This window comes from Cyprinodon tularosa, unplaced genomic scaffold (genome assembly GCF_016077235.1).
Source record: "Cyprinodon tularosa strain WSP-4 unplaced genomic scaffold, ASM1607723v1 ctg120, whole genome shotgun sequence".
NCBI lineage: Eukaryota > Metazoa > Chordata > Actinopteri > Cyprinodontiformes > Cyprinodontidae > Cyprinodon > Cyprinodon tularosa.
Genome location: NW_024038004.1, coordinates 2,133,364 through 2,146,578, shown reverse-complemented (window position 1 = coordinate 2,146,578; position 13,215 = coordinate 2,133,364). Strand labels below are relative to the sequence as shown.

Below are 13,215 nucleotides of genomic sequence, written 5' to 3'. Positions count from 1 at the left end.
TAGCAAAAAAACACACTATTATATCTCTAGAAAACACACTGTTATATCTCTGGACCATACTATTATTGTCAAGATTTGGTTGGAGGTGTTTGTGAGGACCCAAATGCAGAGGCAGGGAGGCTGAGGTGAGAACTTGCAGATTTTATGGAATGATCACAGGTGGCTAAAACAGGAATCCAAAAATCCAACTTAAAAATTAAACACAAACCAGAACCATGGAGACATCAGGTGAAAACAATAGAGGAGCCAATGTAAGACGAGCTAAGATGAGGAACCAGCACTGAGGGACTGCACAGGGAGCGTATTTATCGCGGACTGAACAAAGGAAGGACTAACGAGGTGTTAAGGAGCAGGTGTGAGTAGAGCTGACGAGGAAGCAAAGGGAAAAGAAAACACAAGGTGGCAACAGAGGACAAGCAAAGAAAAACCTAAGAAACTTAAATAAATCCAGAACACACTAACAAGCTAGAAAACAAAGAAAAACATGGATAAACATGAAACTGAAAACTTAGAGAAAACCAACAGAACCAATCTCTGTGGATATGTAAGACAGCCCAAAGTCGCCTTTCTTAGAACCAAAGTGTTACCAGGTGACACTCAAAGCATCCTCTTCTTTTTTTTTTTTCACTGGTCTTGAATGCTCTCTTCTCCAGAATCCATTGAAACGGGACTGACGGGGATGATACTTTGTGGAAACTGAGCACTTACCAAGCTTGCATGTATGGATATGCCTGATAGCTGCAACTCCTTTCCCTTCTGTTTAGCAATAAACCCTGTTTAATTGTTTTAACACTTAAGCTGCTTTCCTACTCAAAACCCACGTTTTTCAGAACTGGGTTGATCTGCTAACAATTGGCTTTTGGCTCTTTCCCCATTTGACCCGAAAAGCCGAGTCTAACCCCCTACTGGCAAGCTGTGTGGCCCCTGTCCCCCTCTACTGCGTGTCTGTTGACGGCATCAAGCTGGCTGAGCTTCGATGATGTCGTCAGTGCAAAGGAAATCAGGGAAGTAAATAATGGAGAGCAATATCTCATTACCCGATCTGTAGTGGAAGCACAATCCGTAACTAAAACATAAAACTCAAAAAGACTAGATTTATGTTTAAATCCAAAGCAGGAAAAGTAAGCTCCCGGAAGCAGCATAGGATGCCTTTTCAGGGACCGATCTGGCGAAGACGAGTGATAAAACAGAAATTCCAAAAAAGAGGAACCAAGATTCTACACACAAAAGAATTAACGTATGATTATAGCAATAATTAAAATAATTGTTAAATAGATTTAATAATTATTAAATCAATAACCCCAGCATAAAAATAGGAAGACCCACAGATCAAAACTAAATTGGTACCATTATCTAACCTCAATACAAGCAATAATTAGTTTTTCTATGAAAACTCAGACCGCTAACTTTAAAAACTCAATTGTTTCTCATTCTGCCAAGATATGGTGTAAAATTAGAAAGCATTTGAAATATTTTAATACTACACTAAAATAAGTTTACCCCATCACACTTATGGATTATATATAACGAATGGAATCTTAAAGGGATACGCTGTTTTTAAGATTTATTTAATGAAGGAACTTTTGCTACGTCTGATAAAATGTGAGATAAGTTTAACATTGATAATAGGGATTTCATTAATTTTTGCAAATTTGCAGTCTTTTATTTTTGGTTCAGGAACATACTTCCTTTAATATGACCATTTTGTTCAACTTTAGTATGCGTGCATGTTTAAAAGAAACCCTAAAACAATAAAAAGATTATCGATTGGTAAATAAGACTAAGCACAAGCAAATCTAAAACATTTTAAATGCATTTTGCCAAATAAAAATGGAACTTGCTGCGTATTTACCACTTTAAATGTGTTGATTCATTGTGTGTGACACCTTTGCCTCGCTATCTGCTCTATAAATTACTCTGGATTCCAAGGACCACTTGATTCTCTAATTCAAACGGTTTTAGAGATTGGTCAATAACAGCCTGGGGTCCCAGACTGAGCCATTAGGCTTATAGACGGTATGTTACACACACACTGACATAGATCCGAAAGTCTGGGAGTAAAGGAACAGAAGACGATTAAAGAAAATTACAGGAAATTTATATTGTTTATAATTTGGAAATGTAGGAATAAGACTGTTAATGTGGAACTGGGATCTCTATTATTGGGTAGGATTTGAGAACAGCAGAAGAAAGGGGTCAAGGGGGCATGATATGCAAACATAAAAATAAAAAAAATGAAAGCATGGAAAATCCATCTTCAATAACGACTTAGTTAGACACGCATTAAAACAACAAGATCCAGCAGTGACATTGCTGTATGTGCTGCCAAAACCCATGACAGGAAGGCATGTCAGTGCATATTGTCTCTCATACAACCATGAATGTCATGCAGATTGGACACTGATTAATACACTTCCACACAAAACCATAGAGATACAGACTGGCCCATGGGATTTCAATGCCTAATGGGTTTTTTGGGAAGTCACTTTTTAGGTCAAATACTTTTATTTGGGGTATATTTATTTTGCTTTTAGCCTTCGGGAGAATAACTGTTCAATATTCTGTTCTCATGTATTTCTGGTTCATCAATAGATGGTGGCAGATGAGCATTTTGTTTGTGTTGTAAATGTTTTTTTATGCTTTCGAGACAATGTATTCTTCAATGTATTGGGGGATTTTAAAGAACAACATAACAGTGTGCAAATAAATTTTTTGGGGATTATTTTTCTGTGTTTTATTTTTATTTTCCCTCAATTTAATTTATGTTAGTTATTACTGCCAGATTAGATTCAGTTCGAGAAAATCTTGAGCAGAAAAGTGTAAAATACATTTTTTTCAGAAAGTTTTCTTCAGTATTACTGTAGGTCCCATGTTTGGATTAGGAAGATATCAAAGTGAGCTAATAGGAATGCTTACAAATCTTAATAACCACTTTCAGCTGACTTGAACAATATAAAACAAATTCAAATTGATCATGTGGATATTAATGGGGTAGAATGTTATATTACAGAAATATGTATGCTTTTACAGAGACCAGCTGTTACTGTACTAAAACATCCATCATATGACTGAATCAATCCACCTTATGAGGCGAGACTCTTCAGTTGGCTTCAAAGCCCCACAAGTGTGTAGAAATCATTTTGTTTGGAATCCTCAACTCTACAACATACTTACTTTTATACTAAGTGAGCTTTTATTAATACTTTCTGAAAAAGTGATAAAACAAAATGTAAACTGTTCCTTTAATCAAAGCAGAATAAGTTTGTTGAACCTGATTACAGAAAGAATCTGATTAAGGATGGTAAACGTTCTGATCCCTGATGAGCCACCATTTATACCAAACTTTGCTCAGGATTGAGAATAAAATAGGAAAAGAGTTCCCCAGGTTGTTCCTGGCATGTTTAAGCACTGTTATTGTGGATTAGTGCTATTTGCAACTTACATAAGCAAATATAACATTTCTTTCCATCAAAGGAAGAAGAAATTAAGGTCAGGTCCACAAAGCTGAATAAAGAATCTCTGCTCCTTTATAGCTAAGACCCTCTTCTGTATTTATCCAACAATAGGAAATATCATTTTGATGTTTAGATAATTATCGAGACTTCAGAATTTTTCATCCTTATAGAATAGAAAAACATCTTAATCATAACAGTTTGCAACTGATAATGCCAGTTTTTTTCTTTCTGAGAGAATCACCCCCATAACACAGCTCTGCCCTGTAAAATAAGAAAGAAAAAGACGTACAACCAACAGTCTGAGAGCCTGAGGCGAGCCCCTCTGCCGTCTCAACAGACTTCCACAACATCTGTTTTACCAGCAATTACACATAAACCCCTCCCCCAGACGCACATTCAAACAAGTTTGTATTTCTAGTCATATTAGGACTCTGTGCTGGCTGCCATTCTATTTAACAACTGAATATATGCTGAATTTTAATATTCACCCTAACACCAACCTGTTTTTTGCTTACCATAGCCTAAACTTGATTCGCAACTCACCTCTAATGAAGAGAGCTCATTTCCTTAAAAACAGAGGGCCGACCGATCAAGGTAGATTTTGATCTGTAATCGACCAATCAATCTTTAGAAGGTTGGCAAACTATACCGGAAAAGGTCATAAAAAGCCAACATAATTGTTTGCAGGTACTGGGGGTAATTGTTTTAACCGTTTTCAGGCTAAAGGTGGCTCAGGGAAAATAATAATTGATGCTGTGTACTACACAGGGTTGCTGATTGACACGTAACCTATGAATGTAGGTTTGTGTGTGTAGGGGCTGGATGTAGGGATTCATAGTAACATCATGTGCATCCCTGACCTGAATATGCAGCGAGCTGTTTTCACCTGTCACATCCGACCACATCAGATCCGCTACACTTCGTCTCTTCCCGGATCCCCGATTATCCACGCTGATATCCACACCCACACTTTTTCTTACGCAATCCTGTTGCCATGGTGATGGATGGCATAGAGGAGGCTTGGGTCTGAGTCAAAAATGCTTTGTATTGTCACCATTTAGGTCTAAAATAACAGTTATTGCATTGCCTGCATCTATTGTCATCCCAAAGACAAAATGACTTCCCTTAGATCATGTCATCATTGTAAGTTTGACAACAGGAATAAAATAAGATATGTGTAATTAGTCTGTTTCAATAAGTGATTATGCCACTAATGGACTTTTGGTCGCTCAAAAGTTATGATGTATAAAAATTTGTGCGGCTCCTGTGTGCAGGTGCTTTACCTACAGCAGGCTGAGGTCACTCGGGAGCGGGTGTACGCCATGCATCAGTCCAGCATCGACGGGGTGGAGGACATGTCAGCTCTGGCTGAGCTGCACGAGGCTGCAATCATGCACAATCTTTACCAGCGCTACCAGAAGGATAATATTTACGTAAGTCCACTGCTACAAACAGGTGGCTTTTCAATTTGTATGTATTTCCATCGATCTCTCACACACATCCTCTCCTAAACAAAAAAAAGACATTAATATGAAAAAGATCCTTTTGAGAGAATGTTCCATGTCACCTGACGGTGCTGTTATTCTCAAAACAGTCAATTGTTTTTAGAAACCACAAAACTTTGATTTTTGTTTAGTGATGGACTATAAAAAAGGTTGTACATTGTGTGAATCTGAAGGAAGATATAAACCACCTTTCATTATTAACAATGTTTTGTGTTTGGTTAGATACCTTTCATGCCTATCCTTTTTCCATAGATTTTTGAGGGGGTTTAAAATAATTAATAAGGATGATTTGAGGAAACTGTTTGAGAGCATTCTTTTTTATATTTATAGACCAATATTGGAAGCATCCTGGCTGCTGTCAACCCATATAAACAGATTGCAGGTCTGTACGACCTGGAGAGGGTTGACTTGTACTCCAAGCACCATTTAGGGGAGCTCCCTCCACACATTTTTGCTGTGGCCAATGAATGTTACCGCTGCATCTGGAAGCGCCACGACAGTCAGTGTGTCCTCATAAGGTGAGTTAATGGTTCAAGTTCTCTCTGGTTGTCTTATTTGTAAGTATTCATACCCCTTAACATCTTCACTTTTGACAGACTACAATTACAAACCTGTTTTTGTGTCATTTTATCTGTTAGATCAACGAAAAGTATTACATCACTGTAAAGTTGGTGGAAAATATGTATTTCAGGTTTTATATCTGTTTGTCCCCCGAACATTTAGGCCCATCTATTTCCTTTAGAGGTCACTTAAGTCCGGAGATACCATTGTGTGTCTACCCCTGTATAATTATAGAATTTCAGTAAACAAACAGCATGAAGACTAAGGAAAGCAGAAATGAGGTCAGGGAGACAGCTGTGGGATCAAAATTTAAGGTAAATGAGGTTTCCAAAGGTATTCCTTCACCCTTTGAAATAATTATATTAAGGTTTTCCTTTAACTCTCAATATTGATACTGTTATAACAAAGTGAGGGGACTGGACAATGACAGCAGCTCAGCTAAATGTGGTACGCCACATACAAGTCACAGACTAAACAGGTGCATAGTGCAATCACCACCTCTCTGCAATGAGTATCTACATATTTATAAGCTTTCTGTGGTCAACAGGTTAGGTGAAGAACATTGGGTAGAAATGATCTTAGAAGGATTTTCAGTTCAGTATTTAAGTCTTATTTTACACAGTGCAATGTAAAGGATGGACCTGAAGTGATCAATCCCATCTGTCTGGTGATCCAAATCTGCATTTTTGCAGTTTCTTTAAACCTTATTTCCCTGACTGCACTGTACAGTTGAAAGTGAGGTAGATTGAGGTTTATCATTATATTCTGGGGTAACTTCTGGATCCATATACAGAATCACACAAGCATTTGGCCGACTGAGATTAAAGATTTAGTTGAAAACAGAGAATGGAAACGGACCAGGTTCGGGTCTCTGGAGGTTCAGCTGCTTCTGAAAAGGAGAGGGCTGTTATAACTGGTCTTAGTGAGGCAGGATATACAGGTGCTGGTCATAAAATTAGAATATCATGAAAAAGTAGATTGATTTCAGTAATTCCATTTAAAAAGTGAAACTTGTATATTATATTCATACATTACATACAAACTCATATATTTCAGATGTTTATTTTGTTTAATTTTGATGATTACAAATGACAACAAATGAAAATCTCAAATTCATCATATCAGAAAATTAGAATATTACTGAAGACCAATAAAAACAAAGGATTTATAGAAATGTTGGCCAACTGAAAAGTATGAACATGAAAAGTATGAGCATGTACAGCACTCAGTATTTAGTTGGGCCTCCTTTGGCCTGTATTACTGCAGCAATGCGGCGTGGCATGGAGTCGATCAGTCTGTGGCACTGCTCAGGTGTTATGATAGCCCAGGTTGCTCTAATAGTGGCTTTTAGCTCTTCTGAATTGTTGGGTCTGGTGTATTGCATCTTCTTCTTCACAATACCCCATAGATTTTCTATGGGGTTAAGGTCAGGAGAGTTTGCTGGCCAATTAAGAACAGGGATACCATGGTCCTTCAACCAGGTACTGGTAGCTTTGGCACTGTGTGCAGGTGCCAAGTCCTGTTGGAAAATGAAATCTGCATCTCCAAAAAGTTGGTCAGCTGCAGGAAGCATGAAGTGCTCTAAAACTTCCTGGTATGTGGCTGCGTTGACCCTGGACCTCAGAAAACACAATGGACCAACACCAGCAGATGACATGGCACCCCAAACCATCACTGACTGTGGAAACTTTACACTGGACTTCAAGCAACGTGGATGAAGTGCCTCTCTTCTTTTCCTCCAGACTCTGGGACCTTGATTTCCAAAGGAAATGCAAAATTTACTTTCATCAGAGAACATGACTTTGGACCACTCACCAGCAGTCCAGTCCTGTTTCTCTTTAGCCCAGGCAAGACGCTTCTGACGCTGTCTGTGGTTCAAGAGTGGCTTGACACAAGGAATGCGACAGCAGAAACCCATGTCTTTCATACGTCTGTGTGTGGTGGTTCTTGAAGCACTCACTCCAGCTGCAGTCCACTCTTTGTGAATCTCCCCCACATTTTTGAAGGGGTTTTGTTTCACAATCCTCTCCAGGGTGCGGTTATCTCTCTTGCTTGTACACTTTTTTCGACCACATCTTTTCCTTCCCTTCGCCTCTCTATTAATGTGCTTGGACACTGAGCTCTGTGAACAGCCAGCCTCTTTAGCGATGACCTTTTGTGTCTTGCCCTCCTTGTGCAAGGTGTCGATGGTCGTCTTTTGGACAACTGTCAAGTCAGCAGTCTTCCCCATGATTGTGTAGCCTATAGAACTAGACTGAAAGACCATTTAAAGGCTTTTGCAGGTGGTTTGAGTTAATTAGCTGATTAGAGTGTGGCACCAGGGGCCATCAATTTTGAACCTTTTCACAATATTCTAATTTTCTGATATGATGAATTTGAGATTTTCATTTGTTGTCATTTGTAATCATCAAAATTAAACAAAATAAACATCTGAAATATATGAGTTTGTATGTAATGTATGAATATAATATACAAGTTTCACTTTTTAAATGGAATTACTGAAATCAATCTACTTTTTCATGATATTCTAATTTTATGACCAGCACCTGTAAATAGAGAAGACATAGTTTGCTATGAGTCTGGTGATACTGTGGAGTGGGAGGCCAGGTTGGTGGAGTCACAGAGCTGGAGAACAGGTAGACAGAGGTGGATTTAGTAGTTTCAGCCCAGACAGTGGACAAGGTTTTTCACAGGCAAACTGTTAGACTTGAAGTGGCAGAGGTAGGGAGATGTCTTCAACCAGGAATCATAGAACAAGAAAAATGTAACTGATTGAATTGTCTCAAGGCTCTTGAGATGACGTATTGTGAATTGGTGATATATAAATAAATTAAATTGAACTTAATTCAGTCCTGTGATAGACTGGCGACCTGTCCAGGGTGTACCCGCCTCTTGCCCATTGACAGCTGGAGATAAGCACCAGCACCCCTTGTGACCCCAGCAGGGATATGCATGATGGAAAATTAATGGATGGATGAACTTAAAGGAATAGTACACCCAAAACATGATTAGCCTTCATTTTCTACTCACCCCCATGCTGAACAACACTCTGGAGTACTTTTTACAGTAGTGTATAGGATTTCCTGAAAGCGCGCACCTGCGCGTTCACAACGCTATGGAAGCCGGCAGACCAAACCAGATGAAAGTGCGCATTCAGCGTCTGCTCTGCCAATAATGCAAGCGTAGAAGAAGAAATGTGCTGTTTACCTGTGCAAAGAAAGAAACAATGAAAGAAAAATGTCTGAGGACTTCAGTGTTGAGGAAGAGCATGAGTTCTTTGCCGAGCTGAATGCGCACTTTCATCTGGTTTGGTCTGCCGCGGTTTCCGTAGCGTCGTGAACGCGCTTTCAGGAAATCCTATACACTACTGTTTATGCTCTAAAAACATTCTAAATGACTTCGTTTCGAGTAAATTCTGGATGCTACCCACTCAGGACACTTGGAATACATTGGACGAGCAGTATGGAGGAATATTGACACGTTTTTTGTGGACTTTTATGGACCTTTCTGTCTCGGGCGCTGGGCACCTCCATTATTTGAATGTCAGCAGACAGCAAGAAGCCTCCCAGATCTCCAGATGCATTTGAGATATCAAAAAAGTACTCCAGAGTGTTGTTCAGCATGGGGGTGAGTAGAAAATGAAGGCTAATCATGTTTTGGGTGTACTATTCCTTTAATTCAATTTAAACTTGGGTCGATGTTTATTTACCAGCAGGATAATATACCCTAATCGTACAACCAAAGACAAAATTAAATGGTTTAAACTAAAGTATATGGGATAGATATTCCCAAGTAAATCATCAATCCAAACCAGACTTGACATTTTGTGGCAAGGCTTGAAAAATGCTTTACACAGTTGGCCTCCATTCATTCTGGCTGAGCTTTAGCTACAAAGACTTATAGGTGTTAGTGAGGCAAGAGGTGGTTCTAGTTATTTTATGTTAAAGACAAAGATTTGTTGTTGCATCTTTCATTAAAAAAATATTGCCTTAGCTGCATCAAGAAGATTTATGGATAATTGTTCAGATCTAACTGCATTATCTAGTATCTAATCATGCTTTCAATTAGACTCAGCATCTGTTAGATGGTTATGGAGAGGGACTGGAAGCTAATGAAATATCTTTGAAGCAATCAAGCCTTGCTATCAATTAGATGACCAGACCAGTCTGAGATACTGGAATGTCAGAGAAGGTCACTGGCTTTATAATTGGATTTTGTGTTGTGTTTGTGTTCGTTCTCCAGTGGTGAATCAGGGGCGGGGAAGACGGAGAGCACTAAACTGCTCCTGCAGTTTCTGTCAGTGATGAGCCAGAACTCCGTTGGGACTCCGCAGTCAGAGAGAACTACACACGTGGAGCAAGCCATTGTTCAGAGCAGGTATGAAGGATGAAACTCTAACCTTTACAGTTTAATCTGTTGATAATGTGCACTATATCTCACACTTGTTTATTCACTATTACGTGAAGTAGGAAACACCCATTTATACAATCTGTGCTGGACCTGTTAGGATTAGGGCTAGCACTCAAAGGAAGGGAGAGACCAAAGGCATTAGATTAGGTATTAAGTCCACAGACATTAAGTTTAGGTTTCCTCCAAAACTTCTTGTGTGACTCTTTGTGTATTTGAGAGAACTTTATTGTCAAAGGTTTTAAATATCAAGTGAGCAAAGAAAATTAATTAAACATCTCTAAAAAACAGCAGCCACGGGATAATTATGTAAAAAGACAACTTGAAATTAGAATATGAATTAAAACTATGAATTTCCTTCTGTTTTGAAAAAAAAATTTAATATTAAAAGATTCAGCTGATATTAGCTAAATTTTCTTATTTGTGGTTTGGATTGTAAAAATGGCCACACCCTGACCCGAGTGGTTTCTTAAAGTATCTTTAACACAGAGTTGGAAAGTTGATGGTTTGGGCTTAATTTGGTGCAAACAAGATCATCATGGCTTTGAATCATGATACATGGGCACAAGTAAATGGAATTAAAGCTTGATTGGTCTCAAAATATGTCATGCAATTATCTTAGTCAGAATATGGTCACAATTAGTTATTATATATATTTTTTGTTTCTTTTTTATGTAACTACATTTTATTCTCATCATGATTTCTGTCCACATAAAAATATGTGAGTTAGTAAAAATGTCTAGCTACCAAAATGTTCTGGAGACATACAGGTGCTGGTCATAAAATTAGAATATCATGAAAAAGTAGATTGATTTCAGTAATTCCATTTAAAAAGTGAAACTTGTATATTATATTCATACATTACATACAAACTCATATATTTCAGATGTTTATTTTGTTTAATTTTGATGATTACAAATGACAACAAATGAAAATCTCAAATTCGTCATATCAGAAAATTAGAATATTACTGAAGACCAATAAAAACAAAGGATTTATAGAAATGTTGGCCAACTGAAAAGTATGAACATGAAAAGTATGAGCATGTACAGCACTCAGTATTTAGTTGGGCCTCCTTTGGCCTGTATTACTGCAGCAATGCGGCGTGGCATGGAGTCGATCAGTCTGTGGCACTGCTCAGGTGTTATGATAGCCCAGGTTGCTCTAATAGTGGCTTTTAGCTCTTCTGAATTGTTGGGTCTGGTGTATTGCATCTTCTTCTTCACAATACCCCATAGATTTTCTATGGGGTTAAGGTCAGGAGAGTTTGCTGGCCAATTAAGAACAGGGATACCATGGTCCTTCAACCAGGTACTGGTAGCTTTGGCACTGTGTGCAGGTGCCAAGTCCTGTTGGAAAATGAAATCTGCATCTCCAAAAAGTTGGTCAGCTGCAGGAAGCATGAAGTGCTCTAAAACTTCCTGGTATGTGGCTGCGTTGACCCTGGACCTCAGAAAACACAATGGACCAACACCAGCAGATGACATGGCACCCCAAACCATCACTGACTGTGGAAACTTTACACTGGACTTCAAGCAACGTGGATGAAGTGCCTCTCTTCTTTTCCTCCAGACTCTGGGACCTTGATTTCCAAAGGAAATGCAAAATTTACTTTCATCAGAGAACATGACTTTGGACCACTCACCAGCAGTCCAGTCCTGTTTCTCTTTAGCCCAGGCAAGACGCTTCTGACGCTGTCTGTGGTTCAAGAGTGGCTTGACACAAGGAATGCGACAGCAGAAACCCATGTCTTTCATACGTCTGTGTGTGGTGGTTCTTGAAGCACTCACTCCAGCTGCAGTCCACTCTTTGTGAATCTCCCCCACATTTTTGAATGGGTTTTGTTTCACAATCCTCTCCAGGGTGCGGTTATCTCTCTTGCTTGTACACTTTTTTCGACCACATCTTTTCCTTCCCTTCGCCTCTCTATTAATGTGCTTGGACACTGAGCTCTGTGAACAGCCAGCCTCTTTAGCGATGACCTTTTGTGTCTTGCCCTCCTTGTGCAAGGTGTCGATGGTCGTCTTTTGGACAACTGTCAAGTCAGCAGTCTTCCCCATGATTGTGTAGCCTATAGAACTAGACTGAAAGACCATTTAAAGGCTTTTGCAGGTGGTTTGAGTTAATTAGCTGATTAGAGTGTGGCACCAGGGGCCATCAATTTTGAACCTTTTCACAATATTCTAATTTTCTGATATGATGAATTTGAGATTTTCATTTGTTGTCATTTGTAATCATCAAAATTAAACAAAATAAACATCTGAAATATATGAGTTTGTATGTAATGTATGAATATAATATACAAGTTTCACTTTTTAAATGGAATTACTGAAATCAATCTACTTTTTCATGATATTCTAATTTTATGACCAGCACCTGTATGTAAGTCTGTTTGTCCAACAGTCATGAAACATGACATATTTCCCCACCCAGAGCAAATAAAATCTACAATCCAACAGATAAAAAAATACAGAAAAACAGTCAAAGCTCACGCATCTATGTATTTAAAATCCAGGGATAAAAGTGAAATAAATTTTTGCAAACATCAATAAATTGATGTTATACTGCAATGAACAGAGGACCAATATTTCCTAATACTAATCTTACAGAATAGTGAAATAAATATGAGGAACTGCTCCAAGAAGTTGTCCTATTTGCTCTTTAACTAAGGGTTTAGCATAGTTTTTCATTTTTGGTTGCAGGTTTTTATGACAAATTTTAATATTTTATAGAAAAACCTTGTCATGAAAGATGGCCTGTTTTCTTTCTTCATCGATGGAAGGAATCAGACAGGTTTAAAGCTGAAACATTTTCTATTTGCTCAGTAAAAGAAATACTATTAAAAAAATGCAAAAATCAATAATTCAGGCGAGTCAGATGGTTAATGGATTAAAAGATCAAATAGGGAGAAGGTTTTGTTTTTAGATCTACATCAAGTTACTATTAACCCCGAGGTGGGGGTAACTCGGGCCTCAAAGCCCACAAATCTAATATTCAGTTTCTTAGAACCACTGAGGAGACGTTTCAGTGTTTTCTTTAGTTATGATGCAATTAATTGAACAATGCAGTGATTAAGAAAAAGCACCTATGCCAATACATTTCAAAACTGCATGATCGCAAAACTATAAATCCTTTGGTCATTTTCAGTCCCATCATGGAGGCCTTTGGAAATGCAAAGACTGTTTATAACAACAACTCCAGCCGTTTTGGGAAGTTCATCCAGCTTCACTTCTCAGAGTGCGGCAACATCCAAGGAGGCTGTGTCATCGACTGTATCCTTTACTGTA

General features: G+C 38.4%; 1 protein-coding gene across 4 annotated transcripts in view; it reads left to right on the top strand.

The window, feature by feature from the left end:
* myo10l1 (myosin X, like 1) overlaps window positions 1-13,215 on the top strand; it is a 72,633-nt gene that overhangs the window by 29,471 nt on the left and 29,947 nt on the right. For all 4 annotated transcript variants that reach the window (XM_038273285.1, XM_038273278.1, XM_038273275.1 and 1 more), the window contains exons 3-6: window positions 4,730-4,888; window positions 5,291-5,478; window positions 9,764-9,898; window positions 13,076-13,200. In XM_038273285.1, coding sequence (XP_038129213.1) covers window positions 4,730-4,888; window positions 5,291-5,478; window positions 9,764-9,898; window positions 13,076-13,200 — 607 coding nt within the window. The remainder of the gene's footprint in view (window positions 1-4,729; window positions 4,889-5,290; window positions 5,479-9,763; window positions 9,899-13,075; window positions 13,201-13,215) is intronic.